General features: G+C 45.4%; 1 protein-coding gene across 1 annotated transcript in view; it reads right to left on the bottom strand.

Annotated features, from left to right (window-relative positions):
* The window catches only part of LOC115132488 (histone-lysine N-methyltransferase 2D-like), a 51,699-nt gene that overhangs the window by 26,527 nt on the left and 6,390 nt on the right, over positions 1–18,782 (bottom strand). The window contains 15 exon segments of the mRNA XM_065020854.1: positions 51–181; positions 3,307–3,447; positions 3,736–3,912; positions 4,215–4,397; positions 6,890–6,937; positions 7,024–7,133; positions 12,114–12,278; positions 12,686–12,867; positions 13,137–13,241; positions 13,389–13,508; positions 15,089–15,211; positions 15,384–16,351; positions 16,850–17,679; positions 18,035–18,213; positions 18,532–18,646. Coding sequence (XP_064876926.1) covers positions 51–181; positions 3,307–3,447; positions 3,736–3,912; positions 4,215–4,397; positions 6,890–6,937; positions 7,024–7,133; positions 12,114–12,278; positions 12,686–12,867; positions 13,137–13,241; positions 13,389–13,508; positions 15,089–15,211; positions 15,384–16,351; positions 16,850–17,679; positions 18,035–18,213; positions 18,532–18,646 — 3,577 coding nt within the window.

Genomic DNA, 18,782 nt, shown 5'->3' with positions numbered 1-18,782 from the left:
GTTGCCATATGAAAATAGCCCATGGTGAGAAGTGGTGAGCGAGAAGGTACCTGCAGGTAAGCTGGGAACATGTCCTCCAGTTTGCTCTTCTTCCTGCCTCGTCGTTTCTTGGCTTGCTCCCCTTCTCCCTCGGCTGGCTTAGTCTCCGGGGCACCATCTGTAGGTGTGTCTGGGTGAGGCCCTGTCAACGAACACAACCCGGTGTCATTTCAGATGTTCAGAATGCCAATTTTGAACTGAATTTTATTCAATTTTATTTTGGGTTAACAAACAATGTTTCGTACAATTTGTTTTGGCACTGAGCAAATTTCTGGTTTGCTGAGCAGAAATTTGAACATTGTGAAAACGATGTGCAACTTTCAGTGCGCGTTTACTGTGAATGTTAAGGCTGTACCTGCTTTAAGTTACAGTTTTAACAGTGGCCAAGTAGGCTACTGTGGCTATTTGATCATAATGTGGGACTACCAGAGCAGCCTACCATCAACAACATGGAGAAAATGCATCCCATCACATTTTAACATGGAAATAGCTGTTCTATCTTTCAGCCTACAGCAGCAGCCAAAAAAATCATGCAGGGCTTGACATTAATCTGTTAATCCACTTGTCCTTCAGACAAAGACGAAGCGGCAGGTAGCCTAGCAGTTAGAGCGTTGGACCTGTAACCGAAAGGTTGCAAGATCGAATCTCCGAGCTGACAAGGTAAAAATCTGACATTCTGCCCCTGAACAAGGCAGTTAACCCACTGTTCCTAGGCCGTCATTGAAAATAAGAATTTGTTCTGAACTGACTTGCCTAGTTACATAAAGGTAAATTAAAATTAAAAAGGGAGGTGACTGAAAATGTGTGGTTTGATTCAAGAAACCACTTTACAAAATAAATGAATTATTATTTCAATATACCAATATCACAGAGAATCAGACCAATTATGCTACCCTCTGCGTATTGGCTACTTATACAAGCCCGTCTCAAAATACAACACTGCCCCTTGAAGACCAAAAAAAAATGTATCTTTACCTGACTTGCTTTTCAAAGATGTACACATTTTGTGGTCTTGTATGAAACAAATCACTCCTATTGCTGCCTACAAATTATCTATAACATGGCTAATAACTAACTAAATAGCAAAGGATATGAATAAAATGTGCACACGTGGCTACATACAGTATCGCTTCAAAACAAGACATCTACTCACAACCGCTCATGCTGTAAACACAGTCCAGTTCAAAATAAATGGCACAAATCCATATATGGCAATTGACTATTTGCATATAGGTCAACTGCAGCTCTGATTGTTTATGCTGCACCGGTCTGTGTAGAGTACGGGCTAAGCAGTGCGGGTCAATGAGATAGAATCCTACTCTGATTGTTTATCCCACACGGGTCTGTTTAGAGTACGGGCTAAGTAGTGCGGGTCAATGAGATAGAATCCTACTCTGATTGTTTATCCCACACGGGTCTGTTTAGAGTACGGGCTAAGCAGTGCGGGTCAATGAGATAGAATCCTACTTGCATAGTTTGTTGTATTTCGGGATGTTGTATTGAAAGTGGCTAATATTGCGTGTCACAATTGCCTCAGTAAAGAGAAACGTTGATAGTGAAATAGGGAAAACTCTAGAACAGTGGTCACCAACATTTGAGTCAAGATCACAAAATGTAAGCCTATGCAACATTAACCAATTAAAAACAGTACTGTAGAAATTAGGTTTGTGCAGTAAGCTATAGGCCCAATACATTATCACGATATATTGGCTTTGCTTGAATTACCCTGCCAATACATTGCTGTTCAGGAATGTTTTATAAATGATATTTCTACATTTAATGTAGGCTATATGATCACGCCGGTAATAGATCCGTTGTTGTATTACTGGTGAGGCACAGCTGAGTGAGTATACATTTAAATAATTTGCTTTTTATTTTACTGGGCTGATGGTGCCTGTATCTGACGTTCAGTCTCAGCGGAGGGAGAGAGCAGCAGACACCTGTCAACATCCCTCCAGTCTCCATTTCCTCCACTCACACTGACCAAAAAGGACGGTCTTCCAGCTGATGGCCAAACTCGAGTCGCAACGCATTATTTCTGCCTCTTGCACAAATTCATGTTGTTACTCCTATGAACAGATAAATATTATTCCTCGATATTAAAAAAGACCCAAGCCGGTAATAATAACATCAACGCTAGCCAAAAGATACACTTTCCTACTCATTCATTACTGCTGCAGTGCTTGTTGTAGCGCTGTGTGGAAATAGGAAGAACAAACATTTTATGTCTTATAAAGTGTTGAATACAAAGTGTTGAATACAAAGTGTTGAATACAAAGTGTTGAATACAAAGTGTTGAATACAAAGTGTTGAATACAAAGTGTTGAATACAAAGTGTTGAATACAAAGTGTTGAATACAAAGTGTTGACAGTGCTGAGTAAGAACTTAAACATGAACTCAGTCATAAAAACAGCAGCTCTTTACTGTATTCGTTGACAGTCTCTCTCTAGTCTTGTTTTAAACGTTTAGAAATCTCACAAGTATCAACTTTGCTTTAGCTTTTTCTTAATGCCTGCTAAGTTACTGAAGACACGGTCATCTGAGACATCTGATTGGCCAGCGTTAGGCCTATAGTGCACCTGATTTGATATCTGCGCCCACCAGGAAGGCAGAGTTTGTACCTTCAGACACATGAAATGGTTGAAAAAGGCAACAGTTGGCTGACCCGGTGCGCAGGGCAGCTGAATCAGGTGCACCTACTGCCAAACAGACGAATAAAACAAAAAATAACAACATGGCTTTATCGTTGCTTTTTTAACAGAAATATTTGGAGATCAACTAGGAATGCCCTGGAGATCAACTAGGAATGCCCTGGAGATCAACTAGGAATGCCCTGGAGATCAACTAGGAATGCCCTGGAGATCAACTAGGAATGCCCTGGAGATCAACTAGGAATGCCCTGGAGATCAACTAGGAATGCCTTGGAGATCGACCAGTCGGCTGGAATTGACCGGTTGGTGACCACTGCTCTAGAAAGTTGAATCTCATGCTTCTCTCTGTGGGCTGATATTTCTGCGTGGCAGTCTCAGGGCTACCGCGCTCAGCTTAGAGGGAACATTAATTACAAATAAAATCATACATCCACACGATAAACATTTAAATCCCGGAGGATGACACATTAAAACACATGAATGAAAACACTTATTTCCGCAGTGGTCATCAAAGGTTTATCAAATTCCTTGAAGAAATTAGAATTTGACCTCTAACAGATAGTGGTCAAACACTGAAATGTTCTGACTTAGATGGCTTCTGTAACTGTAACTTGCCTTCCTCTAGGGCAGGCTTCTCTCTTGTCGGTCTGGCTGTCGTAACAGTTCCGTCTCCAGCCAGATGAGACAGATGGGGGAACAGACCCTTCTTCATCCGTGTGTGACACTTTCTCTGACGCACCATGAAGCCACCGATCCCTGCAGGAGATAAAAATGTTTTAAAAAGTCCATTTCAAAACGTTGAATTGCAGGTGGCTTGAATGTGACCATCATAGAGCAGTGACAAATTATATCCTCTCACTACAGGGGTCTGTTGGACAGACCTGGCTCTAATAGTAGCTGTTTTCTTTCAAATACGTGGAGTGCCAGACCTGCATTTTCAGGACGTTTCATTAGTTTCATTGCACCAGGCAAACTCAAATCAAGCAAATCAAAGAAAACAAATACTATTTTACACAAGATGTTTAATAAAAGTTGACCTCTGACCTGGTCTGTAGGGTTTCCTCTTCCTCTTCTTTCCCTCGTCCGTCTCCTCTACTCCTTTGAGGCCTTCCTCCATACCCTCAGCACCTCCCTCTGCTCCCAGCTCCCTGTATGGGCTCCCTGAAGGCTCCTGTTTTACACCAGGAACTCCTGGCTCACACTCCATGGGCTCCCCACAGCCTTGAACAACAGATCGGGATTAAAGGTCAATTCAGAGGGTAAGGCGGGGTGGGTAGTCAAATACATGCCTGATGTACTGTATCCAAGCAGACCTGCTAAAGCAAGTAGACACAGTGGGTAGAAGTTGGTCAGTTCTGGGATCAGCTAGCTTACCAAACCCTACTCTTATCCATTAGGGGAAAAACACAAATCTGACCATAGATCAGTATCAAAGGGCAACAGACTTCATCCTTCTCCTTTACAACCCCCGTCACATGGACAGTTAAATCATGGAAAGAGGAGAAAGAAATGGCAACACCCACCTTTTCCTTCGTCCCCGTCCCCGTCCTTGAGCTCCATGCTGTCGGGTCCTCCATCACCACACAGCATGCCCAGGCGAGAGCGCCGCTGCCGTCTCTTGTGTAGGGGAGACATGGAAATCCTGCGCAGTAGGGACATGCCCGTCTCGGTCAGCCACACCCCCTCCAACCGGTAGAACTGAGGCTCTAGACGGGGAGGAGGAAGTGTTTGGAGATGGACTGATATGCAACTATACAAACAGTGAATATGCTATACCAAGTTGTCATTGCAAGTAAGATTAACGTAAACTCACCCCATTCCGTACAAATGCGCGCAACCGCGACATTCAAACGAGACTGCAAAGAAAACTAAATGGGACTGTAGCGACTGTGTTGACTTCAAAATCGGGGGTGTGAACTAGGTTTCTATTCAAGCGATGATCGACATGGTAATGGCTCTATAGTATTGGAGAAAAGTTTTTTTTTTAAATGGACCCTCCGTTACATCTTGACGTGTCATGCCGTAACGTACAGCACGCATAAAGCAACTATTTCTGTCTTACAATCTCTCCACCCGTGTAGCACTCATCCTTTAAAAACAAGAAATGGACAGTGACGGGGGTAAGGGGGTGTGAGGTAGAAGTTTGTCACTGGCCGCGGGCAGCATTTGGTACTTTAACACACGCACACATTCATCACTCCTCCCTGCTGTTATCAGATGAGTTAACAATGTGGGTCGACACACAAGTTAACTTCTCTGTCTAAGTACATACATTTCACACTTATGTCAGTGTTCATGTTTAATATAAGCAATATTTATTATACTTATCCATGTTGTGGATGAGCACGTTTGTTTGTTCTGTTCCTCTCCATCTCTGTAGCTTCCGGGTATGCTGGATAAGGACCCGAGCTAAGGGAATTGGGCTGACTTTGTAGTGCCTGTCCCAAATGGCTCATTAATGTAAATAGGAATATTGAAAGACACTGTCAGTAGTGATGTAATTTTGTAAATGTTATGTTGTGATATTGTTTCACAAATGTGTTGCAATGTATATACTTTAGTATGTTTAGTTAAATGGAAAATGTAGGTTTGTATAGGTAATTGCTTAATTAATTAGTGTTGTTCTGAGGGGAGGGGCTAGCCCTACAAAAGGAGCCTCTCAGTTCATGGAGAGGCATTTTGGATTGAGCTGTGGATGGGGAAGCATTGTGTTTAGCTGTCCCATAAGGTAGCATTGTGTTTAGCTGTCCCATAAGGTAGCATTGTGTTTAGCTGTCCCATAAGGTAGCATTGTGTTTAGCTGTCCCATAAGGTAGCATTGTGTTTAGCTGTCCCATAAGGTAGCATTGTGTTTAGCTGTCCCATAAGGCAGCATTGTGTTTAGCTGTCCCATAAGGCAGCATTGTGTTTAGCTGTCCCATAAGGTAGCATTGTGTTTAGCTGTCCCATAAGGCAGCATTGTGTTTAGCTGTCCCATAAGGCAGCATTGTGTTTAGCTGTCCCATAAGGTAGCATTGTGTTTAGCTGTCCATAAGGTAGCATTGTGTTTAGCTGTGCCATAAGGTAGCATTGTGTTTAGCTGTCCCATAAGGTAGCATTGTGTTTAGCTGTCCCATAATTGGTAGCATTGTGTTTAGCTGTCCCATAAGGTAGCATTGTGTTTAGCTGTGCCATAAGGTAGCATTGTGTTTAGCTGTGCCATAAGGTAGCATTGTGTTTAGCTGTGCCATAAGGTAGCATTGTGTTTAGCTGTGCCATAAGGTAGCATTGTGTTTAGCTGTGCCATAAGGTAGCATTGTGTTTAGCTGTGCCATAAGGTAGCATTGTGTTTAGCTGTCCCATAAGGTAGCATTGTGTTTAGCTGTCCCATAAGGTAGCATTGTGTTTAGCTGTCCCATAAGGTAGCATTGTGTTTAGCTGTCCCATAAGGTAGCATTGTGTTTAGCTGTCCCATAAGGTAGCATTGTGTTTAGCTGTCCCATAAGGTAGCATTGTGTTTAGCTGTCCCATAAGGTAGCATTGTGTTTAGCTGTCCCATAAGGTAGCATTGTGTTTAGCTGTCCCATAAGGTATACGTTTGATGGCAGTACTGTTGTTTTTGTTCCGGAATCACTTTGTAAATAAACACACTTGCACAGAAGAACTTTTTATTTTGATAGAGGTTAGGTTTTCCTGTTTAGCCATCTGGCCTACTCTACGTGACAGGGGGATACCTAGTCATTTTTTGCGTCATCACTGCAAGTGATCATGACTCTCAAAAGCCGCTGTTTACTTCTGAAGATCACTTTGACACTGCCCTAAAAACCCCATTCAAATTTGACACAAACCTTCAAATTAGGTATGTAATGACACATTATATAAACTCTTTATAGTGTTTTATTTACATTTTAAAAAGGTGATAAGTAGGACAGATGGCGCTCCACCACACATTAGTTTCGCTTCCCCACCCGCCATTTTTTTTAAAGACCCGACGGAGCTCATTGCCTTGTTGAATCATGCAGAAACGTGCAGCTGAGGTCTCGGCATGGATTTTGTTGGAAAGGGGAGAAATTGTGCTTTACAATGGTATTGACATTACAGTTGATCTGGAAGTATTACGTTTTCTGGGCGCTAAAATATGGTCAATTGTACGGACCAAGGTGATGTACAAAAGTGAGTGAGTTTAGCTGAATTACAAACTGAGGAGGCCAAAACATACCTGGTTCTTTTATCTTCATGGCTGTCATGTAGGTTGAATCCACCGTTACTGCAGACAGAGAAGCAATGTGAGAAATCCACAAGTCACTGAATGTTCCCCTTTTCTACTCATATGTTTTAAGTTGATAGACTTGCCTATGGGTTTGGGGACGTAGGGAGTGCAGGATGTGCAAGCAAAGCCCTCATCAGAGGCCTGCTCCACCTCGTCCTCAGTGTACAGACTCTCACACACAGCGTGCACCCACCTGCATGAAGAGAAACAATGCAGGCTAGAGCTCTTATTCTGATAAAACAATAGCATGGTTTGAAACTTCGAGAACCATGTGTTAAGTTCATGTTTTAAGTATCCCTATATTGCTGTTATTACGGTGCTATCACTCTGTTATTAGTACGCCTGCTCCGTAGTCTCACTGGAGATGGACCTGGCTGGAGTGTGAAGGTGACTATGTACTGTGGAAATACGGTGAAGTAAACGTTGTTAAACTGGAACCTAGTCGTTGTATCATTTGAAGTTAACATTGGTAGCAGAGGATGGATAACTACAATGGGCCCCCTCACCTTGACGAGAAGAGGTCCTATGAAAGTTGGACTTGGAATCTGAACACGGGTTACTAATCTGGAGTTGAAAAAGCAAGCACTAGCGGTGGTATTATCGCTCGAGGGAAGAGTGAGAGATGCAGAACTGGAAATATATCTGAAGGATTTGAAGAAGAAAACGACTCCGAAAAAGAGGGAAACGTAGCGGTCTTCTGGTCAGACTCCGGACAAGGGCACATCGCGCACCACTCCCCAGCATTCTTCTTGCCAATGTCCAGTCTCTTGACAACAAGGTTGATGAAATCCGAGCAAGGGTAGCATTCCAGAGGGACATCAGAGACTGCAACGTTCTCTGCTTCACGGAAACATGGCTTACTGGGAAGACGCTATCCGATGCGGTGCAGTCAACGGGTTTCTCCACGCATCGCGCCGACAGAAACAAACATCTTTCTGGTAAGAAGAGCGGCGGGGGCGTATGCCTCATGACTAACGAGACATGGTGTGATGAAGGAAACATACAGGAACTCAAATCCTTCTGTTCACCTGATTTAGAATTCCTCACAATCAAATGTAGACCGCATTATCTTCCAAGAAAATTATCTTCGATTATAATCACAGCCGTATATATCCCCCCCCAAGCAGACACATCGATGGCTCTGAAGGAACTTTATTTAACTCTTTGCGAACTGGAAACCATTTATCCGGAGGCTGCATTCATTGTAGCTGGGGATTTTAACAAAGCTAATCTGAAAACAAGACTCCCTAAATTTTATCAGCATATCGATTGCGCAACCAGGGGTGGTAAAACCTTGGATCATTGTTACTCTAACTTCCGCGACGCATATAAGGCCCTGCCCCGCCCCCCTTTCGGAAAAGCTGACCACGACTCCATTTTGTTGATCCCTGCCTACAGGCAGAAACTTAAACAAGAGGCTCCCACGCTGAGGTCTGTCCAACGCTAGTCAGACCAAGCTGACTCCACACTCCAAGACTGCTTCCATCACATGGACTGGGACATGTTTCGTATTGCGTCAGATAAAAATATTGACGAATACGCTGATTCGGTGTGCGAGTTCATTAGAACGTGCGTTGAAGATGTCGTTCCCATAGCAACGATAAAAACATTCCCTAACCAGAAACCGTGGATTGATGGCAGCATTCGCGTGAAACTGAAAGCGCGAACCACTGCTTTTAATCAGGGCAAGGTGTCTGGCAACATGACCGAATACAAACAGTGCAGCTATTCCCTCCGCAAGGCTACTAAACAAGCTAAGCGTCAGTACAGAGACAAAGTAGAATCTCAATTCAACGGCTCAGACACAAGAGGCATGTGGCAGGGTCTACAGTCAATCACGGACTACAAGAAGAAACCCAGCCCAGTCACGGACCAGGATGTCTTGCTCCCAGGCAGACTAAATAACTTTTTTGCTCGCTTTGAGGACAATACAGTGCCACTGACACGGCCTGCAACGAAAACATGCGGTCTCTCCTTCACTGCAGCCGAGGTGAGTAAGACATTTAAACGTGTTAACCCTCGCAAGGCTGCAGGCCCAGACGGCATCCCCAGCCGCGCCCTCAGAGCATGCGCAGACCAGCTGGCCGGTGTGTTTACGGACATATTCAATCAATCCCTATACCAGTCTGCTGTTCCCACATGCTTCAAGAGGGCCACCATTGTTCCTGTTCCCAAGAAAGCTAAGGTAACTGAGCTAAACGACTACCGCCCTTGTAGCACTCACTTCCGTCATCATGAAGTGCTTTGAGAGACTAGTCAAGGACCATATCACCTCCACCCTACCTGACACCCTAGACCCACTCCAATTTGCTTACCGCCCAAATAGGTCCACAGACGATGCAATCTCAACCACACTGCCCTAACCCACCTGGACAAGAGGAATACCTATGTGAGAATGCTGTTCATCGACTACAGCTCGGCATTCAACACCATAGTACCCTCCAAGCTCGTCATCAAGCTCGAGACCCTGGGTCTCGACCCCGCCCTGTGCAACTGGGTACTGGACTTCCTGACGGGCCGCCCCCAGGTGGTGAGGGTAGGCAACAACATCTCCTCCCCGCTGATCCTCAACACGGGGGCCCCACAAGGGTGCGTTCTGAGCCCTCTCCTGTACTCCCTGTTCACCCACGCACGCCTCCAACTCAATCATCAAGTTTGCGGACGACACAACAGTGGTAGGCTTGATTACCAACAACGACGAGACGGCCTACAGGGAGGAGGTGAGGGCCCTCGGAGTGTGGTGTCAGGAAAATAACCTCACACTCAACGTCAACAAAACTAAGGAGATGATTGTGGACTTCAGGAAACAGCAGAGGGAACACCCCCCTATCCAGATCGATGGAACAGTAGTGGAGAGGGTAGCAAGTTTTAAGTTCCTCGGCATACACATCACAGACAAACTGAATTGGTCCACTCACACTGACAGCGTCGTGAAGAAGGCGCAGCAGCGCCTCTTCAACCTCAGGAGGCTGAAGAAATTCGGCTTGTCACCAAAAGCACTCACAAACTTCTACAGATGCACAATCGAGAGCATCCTGGCGGGCTGTATCACCGCCTGGTACGGCAACTGCTCCGCCCTCAACCGTAAGGCTCTCCAGAGGGTAGTGAGGTCTGCACAACGCATCACCGGGGGCAAACTACCTGCCCTCCAGGACACCTACACCACCCGATGTTACAGGAAGGCCATAAAGATCATCAAGGACATCAACCACCCGAACCACTGCCTGTTCACCCCGCTATCATCCAGAAGGCGAGGTCAGTACAGGTGCATCAAAGCTGGGACCGAGAGACTGAAAAACAGCTTCTATCTCAAGGCCATCAGACTGTTAAACAGCCACCACTAACATTGAGTGGCTGCTGCCAACACACTGTCATTGACACTGACCCAACTCCAGCCACTTTAATAATGGGAATTGATGGGAAATGTAAATATATCACTAGCCACTTTAAACAATGCTACCTTATATAATGTTATTTACCCTACATTATTCATCTCATATGCATACGTATATACTGTACTCTACATCATCGACTGCATCCTTATGTAATACATGTATCACTAGCCACTTTAACTATGCCACTTTGTCTACATACTCATCTCATATGTATATACTGTACTCGATACCATCTACTGTATGCTGCTCTGTACCATCACTCATTCATATATCCTTATGTACATATTCTTTATCCCCTTACACTGTGTATAAGACAGTAGTTTTGGAATTGTTAGTTAGATTACTTGTTGGTTATCACTGCATTGTCGGAACTAGAAGCACAAGCATTTCGCTACACTCGCATTAACATCTGCTAACCATGTGTATGTGACAAATAAAATTTGATGGATGACGGTATGGGAAACTGGATTCTGTATTTCTTAAAGAAGAGAAAGAAAGACCGTCTCTCTCTCTTTCTCTCTCTCTCTCTCTCATCCTGTTTTGTTTGTAGTTTTGCATAGTTTTCACTCAGTCAATCACACACACAGATTCATGTATCCCTGCACTTTACATACACCTTACATTATGATACTTTCACACCTCATTCCTTTTTCTTTGTTTAAAGTTAATAGTTTTGGTTTATAATAAAGAACCTTTTGATTGGCCTATACTTGTTGTTCGCGTCCCCTCATTTTTGCCACAGGCTTTGAGCCGGCCCGTGACACTAGAGGTATTCCAGGTTGCAATAACGGACTACATCATTGATTTGGAACAGAGGTACAATAGGATGCACAAGTACAACATGGTTCTCCTGGATGCAGTGTTATCTTTCAAGTTGCTAGATACAGCCTGTCTGTATGGTAGGCAGAAACCGTTGGCTTTGACTGCTTGTACTGTGCTGACTTTTGTCAGCAATATAAACATTTTTGGTGAAAATACGTCTGTCAGGCCAATAACAGATGGAATGCAAGTGAGTTTCACTGAGCAGCAGAGAAAAGGCACCAACAAGTCACGTTCTCAAGACAACCAGAAGAGGGCGCAATTTCCGGGCAAATATCCACAGGACCGGTATGGAAGGAGATCAAAATGTGCCATTTGTCAATGCACTTACCATTGGGTTAAAAGACTGTTCTCATAAAAATGAACAAATTAAACAGAGGAAAATGTAAACACAGAGATAGAGCAGTTACATTACACTGTTTCCAAACCAATCTGCTTCTGATACTGAGATCTTTATAGTTGAAACCTTAGGATATGCTGTGATTGAAACTGCATGTACACGGACAGTGTGTGGTGCAAAATCGCTTGATAGCCATGTCAGTAAACTAAAAATGAAAGAAGTACAACATATGAAGGACACACCAAGCAACAGAGCTTTCACATTTGGAGATGGGAGAATTGTCCATTCTACCAAGAGAGTTAAGATACCAGCAAAAATGTGTCAGACTAAAAATGTGTCAGCCCATACCAACTAGTGTTCAGGCAGAACACTAATCTTCCCTCTGTACTGGTTGACAAGCCACCAGCACTAGAAGGGACCAGTGTGAGTCCATGGGGGGGGCCGCACCTTTCAGCACTACATGCAGCGAGAAAAGTATTCCCTGAAGCAGTGTTCAGAGAGAATTCACAGGGCTCTGTGTAAACAGCCGCAACCCACAGATGAGAAGTACGAGACTGGAAACAATCTTTCAGATATCTACTGTATGTATGTTTGTGTAGTTGTAATGAGTGGTACCCACCTGTCACAGTGTTGGCACTGCAGCAGCAGCTCCTCCTCCATGAAGTTCTCCCTGCAGACAGGGCAGGTGACCAGGCTGGCACAGGGGCCACAGTGGGTGTAGTTGTTCTGCCACTCACAGTGGAACCCTGGGCTGCTGGCACCACACTGCATACAGGACACACACCTAAACAGGGAACAACCAAAACAACCTTTTTAAAAAAGGGGTGTACAAGTACATTTGATTGACAATAGCAAATAGGCCAATGAGCCATCAGGTTAAAGTTCATCACCTATCAGACCAAGTCAAAATTCAGGTGAAATCCAGAGATGGAAGAGGATGTTATGGACAGAGTGAGGCAGAGGACTGAACTTTCAAGCTTAGCAGCAGGACTTTTATGCATATCATGCAGACTCCCCATTTCAGTTCATTTTCATCTGTACCTTTTCAGATCCAAAATGACTGAACAGGGAGTGTCATGGATGGTGAGAGTTGGCTGCCGTCTGAAAACAGGTGTCTCTTGTAAAATAGATGTTATTTTTCAATGAGAATAACCTGCATGAATAAAGGTTAAATGAATGAAAGAGTTGTACCATTTGCACTTCCACCCGCCCTTGGGAACAGTGTGTAGGGGCGGGTCCAGGCAGTAGGTGTGGTAGCTGACGTCACAGTCGTCACAGAGCAGCAGGCGGGCCGGGTCTGAGGCTTTGCCACACACCTCACACACGATACATTCCAGACAACGCCAGCCCTTACGCAGCATCATCTTAGTCATCTGTAGGAGGGAGACAAGAGGGGCATAGTGTGGAAAATCAAAAAGAGATTTACATGTTTCATTCCTGAAAATGTCATCAGGAAGCCAGATGTGTTGTTGCAACACTTGAACCCTTGATTTTGATTTCTTATAGTGGCCTACTGTAAAGCATCTATAGGTATGCAAAAGGTGCTATAACAATGACATGTTTTATTATTAGGGAGACTATCCGTGGCGAATGCGTCTGCTTAAATAACAAGTTCTAAAGAATAAAGAGGTTGAATGCTTACTTTGCTGTTCACACAGTATGGATGGTAACACTGGGCACACTGAGCACACGCCAGAAGCTGCCCCTCCACACCTTTCCCAAAACTGCCACACACCACACACATGTCCTGTTGGAGAGAGAAAGAGAGAGAGAGAAGAAAAAACCCTGTCAGCTTGAGTTACAGCAAAGGTTCTCAAATGTCTAAGACTATCTGACATGGTAAATGCCACAGGGTAACCGGAAAATGTCAAACGGAAAAACATGAAGCCATTACCTGAAGCAGGACAAATTTATCAGTGTTTGAGAAAAGCACCACTGTGTTCTGCATAGCCTCATCTTCCTCCCCCTCCTCCTCCTCTTTACTGAGTCCAGTGTCTGCTGCTGTCATGCTCAGCTGGGGAAAGGAACAGTGGTGTAAAGTACTTAAGTAAAAATACTTAAAAAGTCATTTTAAGTAGTATCTGTACTTTACTATTTATATTTTTGACAACTTTTACTTCACTAGATTCCTAAAGAAAATAAATGTACTTTTTACTCCATACATTTTCCCTGACACCCAAAAGTACTTGTTACATTTGGAATGCTTAGCAGGACAAGAATTCACGCACTCATCAAGAGAAAATCCCTGGTCATCCCTACTGCCTCCGATCTGGCAGACTCAATAAATACAAAATGCTTTGTTTGTAAATTATGTCTGAGTGTTGGGGTGCGCCCCTGGCTGTTTGTAAATTATGTCTGAGTGTTGCGGTGCGCCCCTGGCTGTTTGTAAATTATGTCTGAGTGTTGCGGTGCGCCCCTGGCTGTTTGTAAATTATGTCTGAGTGTTGCGGTGCGCCCCTGGCTGTTTGTAAATTATGTCTGAGTGTTGCGGTGCGCCCCTGGCTATCTGTAATGATGTCTGAGTGTTGCTGGCTGTTTGTAAATGATGTCTGAGTGTTGCGGTGTTGCGGAGCGCCCCTGGCTATCTGTAATGATGTCTGAGTGTTGCGGAGCGCCCTGGCTATCTGTAATGATGTCTGAGTGTTGCGGAGCGCCCTGGCTATCTGTAATGATGTCTGAGTGTTATCTGTAATGATGTCTGGTGTTGCGGAGCGCCCTGGCTATCTGTAATGATGTCTGAGTGTTGCGGAGCGCCCCTGGCTATCTGTAATGATGTCTGCGGAGCGCCCTGGCTATCTGTAATGATGTCTGAGTGTTGCGGAGCGCCCCTGGCTATCTGTAATGATGTCTGAGTGTTGCGGAGCGCCCCTGGCTATCTGTAATGATGTCTGAGTGTTGCGGAGCGCCCCTGGCTATCTGTAATGATGTCTGAGTGTTGCGGAGCGCCCCTGGCTATCTGTAATGATGTCTGAGTGTTGCGGAGCGCCCCTGGCTATCTGTAATGATGTCTGAGTGTTGCGGAGCGCCCCTGGCTATCTGTAATGATGTCTGAGTGTTGCGGAGCGCCCCTGGCTATCTGTAATGATGTCTGAGTGTTGCGGAGCTATCCTGGCTATCTGTTAAAAAAATAATAATCGTGCCGTCTGATTTGCTTAATATAAAAGATGTGAAATTATTTATACTTTTACTTTTGATACTTAAGTATATTTAAAACCAAATACTTTTACTCAAATAGTATTTTACTGGGTGACTTACACTTTTACTTGAGTCCTTTTGTATAAAAAGGTATCTTTACTTTTACTTAAGTATGACAATTGGGTACTTTTTCCACCACTGGGAAAGTATTATACATAGAATGTATTACATTCTGATAAAGTCAAGTTCCAATCAAGTGGTTTGTGTCGAATTAACTTTAGACAGAGATCAAGCTCCAAACATTCAAGATCTCTGTGATAAATTGCTGCTGTGGGTTGTATATATTGTAAAGTTCAATGTCAACATTTGATGACACAATCCAATGAGTGAGTGGATGGATGGATGATGGATGGATGAAAGTGTCTGAATGTTTATGTATCGTCGGTCAGTTCAACTCACCAGGAACGCGTCGATGCAGGAGGCCATGGCTTTGAGGCGGTTCCTACCTCCCCGGCCCCTTCCACCGCCGCCACCACCACCACGAGGCCGCCGCTTCCCCGGGAAACTGCTGCTGCCCCGCCCCTGAAAAGACCAACACCAACCATGCCAATACCTCACATACTGAATCTAGCTATCACCCAACACAGAAGTGTTTGCAGAGAAGCTCATTATCACTGTGAAATGGCCTTCTGCTCCATGGCAGTTAACACTCATTCCAAAGTCTAACTGTCTATGACCTGTTACTGGACCTTACCTGTTTGACCCTGGATCGTCCCGGCGAGCCTCTCCTCTTCTTCTCCCCGTCTGGTTTGAGGGGGTCAAAGGGCAGCGAATCGTCTGTCTCAGTGAGCAGGGAGTCGGAACGCGAGCGTTCGGTGGGTATAAGGCTGAGCTCCATGGAGAGCTGTGCATCGGGCTCTGCCTCCCCTTCGGTCGGGGAGCCCAGGAAGCCAGAACTGCTCTCGTCCCCGTGACTCGGATGGCTCTGATTGGACATCTCATCCAGGAGGAGCTGATCAGGCTTCCTCTGCTCCTGGGGTTCCTGCTTGATCTTGACCCTTCTGTGATGACTATGATGACCCTCTCTGTCTGCATCCTTCCCCTGCTCCTCCTGTTCTCCAAACTCCTCCTCTTCCTCGGAGTGAGTAGCCCTGACCTCCATGTCCACAGTAGGAACAGCCTCCTGTGTGTCAGCACGTGGAGCAGGAGGAGACCCTGAGCGCTCCTGCTTTGGGTTCCTTGCGGCTTCCTCCTTTAGCCCCACCTCATCTGTGTCCACGGAAACATGCTCCACCTCTTGCGTGGAGATGGGAGGGGCTGGTGACTCTGGCGAGGTGGTAGACATGCCCTCACTGCTTCTCTTCTCCTCCAGTTTGGTCTGCTGCTGTGTTGAGGGTTTGACTCCCTGGTTCTCCCCATTCTTCTCCTTTCTGTGCACAGGGCCCAGCTCTACTACTGCTGCTGGCTCTGGCCACTGTGGCGGTTGCTGTTCTGGTGACTCCGGAGACTCAAGGACATGGCTGACCTGGGGTTGGGGTGGCAGACTAGGAGCCTTCTCTGGCCTCTCATCCACAGGTAAACTAGAAGCCTCCTGTTGTTCAGTTGTTTCACATTGTTCTATAACCTCAGCCTGACCCATGGGCTGTTCTGCAGGGACTTCCTCCGTTCCCAGCTGAGGCCCCTCCTCTACCCCTGTCGTTTCTACCACTTCAGCCCCAGTCCCTGTTGAAAAGACTAAATCAGCTTCATCACACCACTAACACCATACACTCAGATTCTATACCATTCTTTAGTGCATCCCAGAAATTACATTGAGTCAGGGTGTCTTAGATAAGATAAACGAGGGTAGAGTTAATCATTTTGCTCTATCAGAGATGGAGCAGTCAACTCTACCCTTTAATCAATATCTGTAGACCCTTTAATCAATATCTGTAGACCCTTTTATCAATATCTGTAGACCCTTTTATCAATATCTGTAGACCCTTTTATCAATATCTGTAGACCCTTTAATCAATATCTGTAGACCCTTTAATCAATATCTGTAGACCCTTTAATCAATATCTGTAGACCCTTTAATCAATATCTGTAGACCCTTTAATCAATATCTGTAGACCCTTTAATCAATATCTGTAGACCCTTTAATCAATATCTGTAGACCCTTTAATCAATATCTGTAGACCCTTTTATCAAGGACAACAGAAAGCAGTCCAGTCAACGTACCCAGCTCCATGGGCACCTCCTCGTCCGACTTGGTCTTCGTATGTATCCCGGTCATCTTGGACACGTCCATCTGTCCTTCTATCGTCACCTCACCCGCTGCTTCTGTCTGGAGTGTCATCTCAGCCAATGTGTCCATCTGTCCTTCTATCGTCACCTCACCCGCTGCTTCTGTCTGGAGTGTCATCTCAGCCAATGTGTCAGTCTGTCCTTCTATCGTCACCTCACCCGCTGCTTCTGTCTGGAGTGTCATCTCAGCCAATGTGTCCGTCTGTCCTTCTATCGTCACCTCACCCTCTGCTTCTGTCTGGAGTGTCATCTCAGCCAATGTGTCCGTCTGTCCTTCTATCGTCACCTCACCCGCTGCTTCTGTCTGGAGTGTCATCTCAGCCAATGTGTCCGTCTGTCCTTCTATCGTCACCTCACCCGCTGCTTCTGTCTGGAGTGTCATCTCAGCCAATGTGTCCGTCTGTCCTTCTATCGTCACCTCACCCGCTGCTTCTGTCTGGAGTGTCATCTCAGCCAATGTGTCAGTCTGTCCTTCTATCGTCACCTCACCCGCTGCTTCTGTCTGGAGTGTCATCTCAGCCAATGTGTCCGTCTGTCCTTCTATCGTCACCTCACCCGCTGCTTCTGTCTGGAGTGTCATCTCAGCCAATGTGTCAGTCTGTCCTTCTATCGTCACCTCAGACCGGTCTTTCTCTGTAATCTGCATTTCCACCATGTCTGTCTCTGTGACAGGGTCTGCCAGAGGCTCTCTGTCTCGGCAGAGCGAACAGATACACTTTTCCTCAGGTGGCTCTGATATAGAGGAGCATTCACTGTGAACCCACCTAGGGAGATGACAGAGGATTGGTCAAGAATGGATGAATTAGAGTGGGCCAAATGCTACATAAATAGTGGTAGTTATCGACGTCTGCTGTTGCTCTATAGGCCGGGTCACTGTCAAATACAGTGTGACAACTTGATGAAAAAGGTTTATTAACTTGCCAATTGAATCATTCTGAGGCAGGAGACGTACCTGGGGGCAGGAGACGTACCTGGGGGCAGGAGACGTACCTGGGGGCAGGAGACGTACCTGGGGGCAGGAGACGTACCTGGGGGCAGGAGACGTACCTGGGGGCAGGAGACGCTGGGGGCAGGAGACGTACCTGGGGGCAGGAGACGTACCTGGGGCAGGAGACGTACCTGAGGCAGTTGATGCAGCGCAGCAGCATGACGGGTGGTTCCGAGGCTTTGCTGCAGACACCACACATAGAGCTGCGGGTACGTTGGCAGCCCTCACACACGGCATAGTTGTCAAACCAGTGGGTTGAGCCGGGCAGCGTCAGACCATGAGCACCACAGTCCACACACACCCGACACCTCTGATATGAGGAATACATGGGGGAAATTAAATGAGTAATTCACACAGGAAACACAAACTGCTACATTTTCAAAATTTATCACGTACTGGAAAAATATTATATTTCTGCATACCCTTATTTTAATTTACAGAAGTAATTGTCATTCAAATGTTTCCATTGAAAACCTCTAAAAAAACTAAAACAAAGCAATAACATGAACCATTTACAGTAAGACATGGTCAACATATGGGAAAGGACTTATAGTCCTTTATAGTGCACCGTTATCCTTCTTTTCTAACAGAGGAGACTATCGTCAGTGGAGGTGAGACATGGTCTTACTCTGCACTTCCATGTGTCGGAGGGAAGAGAGGTCATGGCTGGCTGGAGACAGAAGGTGTGGTAGCCCTTATCACAGGCATCACATACTAACATCATGGAGTCTTCCCCTGGTTGCCTGGAAAATGTGAGAACCCAAATTTTACCCTCCAGAGTCTACCTATTCAATGACAGCTACATGCCTCGTTTCTAAGACCCAATAGACTTTGACAACTGCCAAGACTTTTTCCCCCTGGTAATGTCACATGATTAGG

Source organism: Oncorhynchus nerka, linkage group LG7, assembly GCF_034236695.1.
Source record: "Oncorhynchus nerka isolate Pitt River linkage group LG7, Oner_Uvic_2.0, whole genome shotgun sequence".
NCBI lineage: Eukaryota > Metazoa > Chordata > Actinopteri > Salmoniformes > Salmonidae > Oncorhynchus > Oncorhynchus nerka.
Note: the sequence above shows the minus strand (reverse complement) of the source record. Positions and strands in the feature narration are given on the sequence as shown.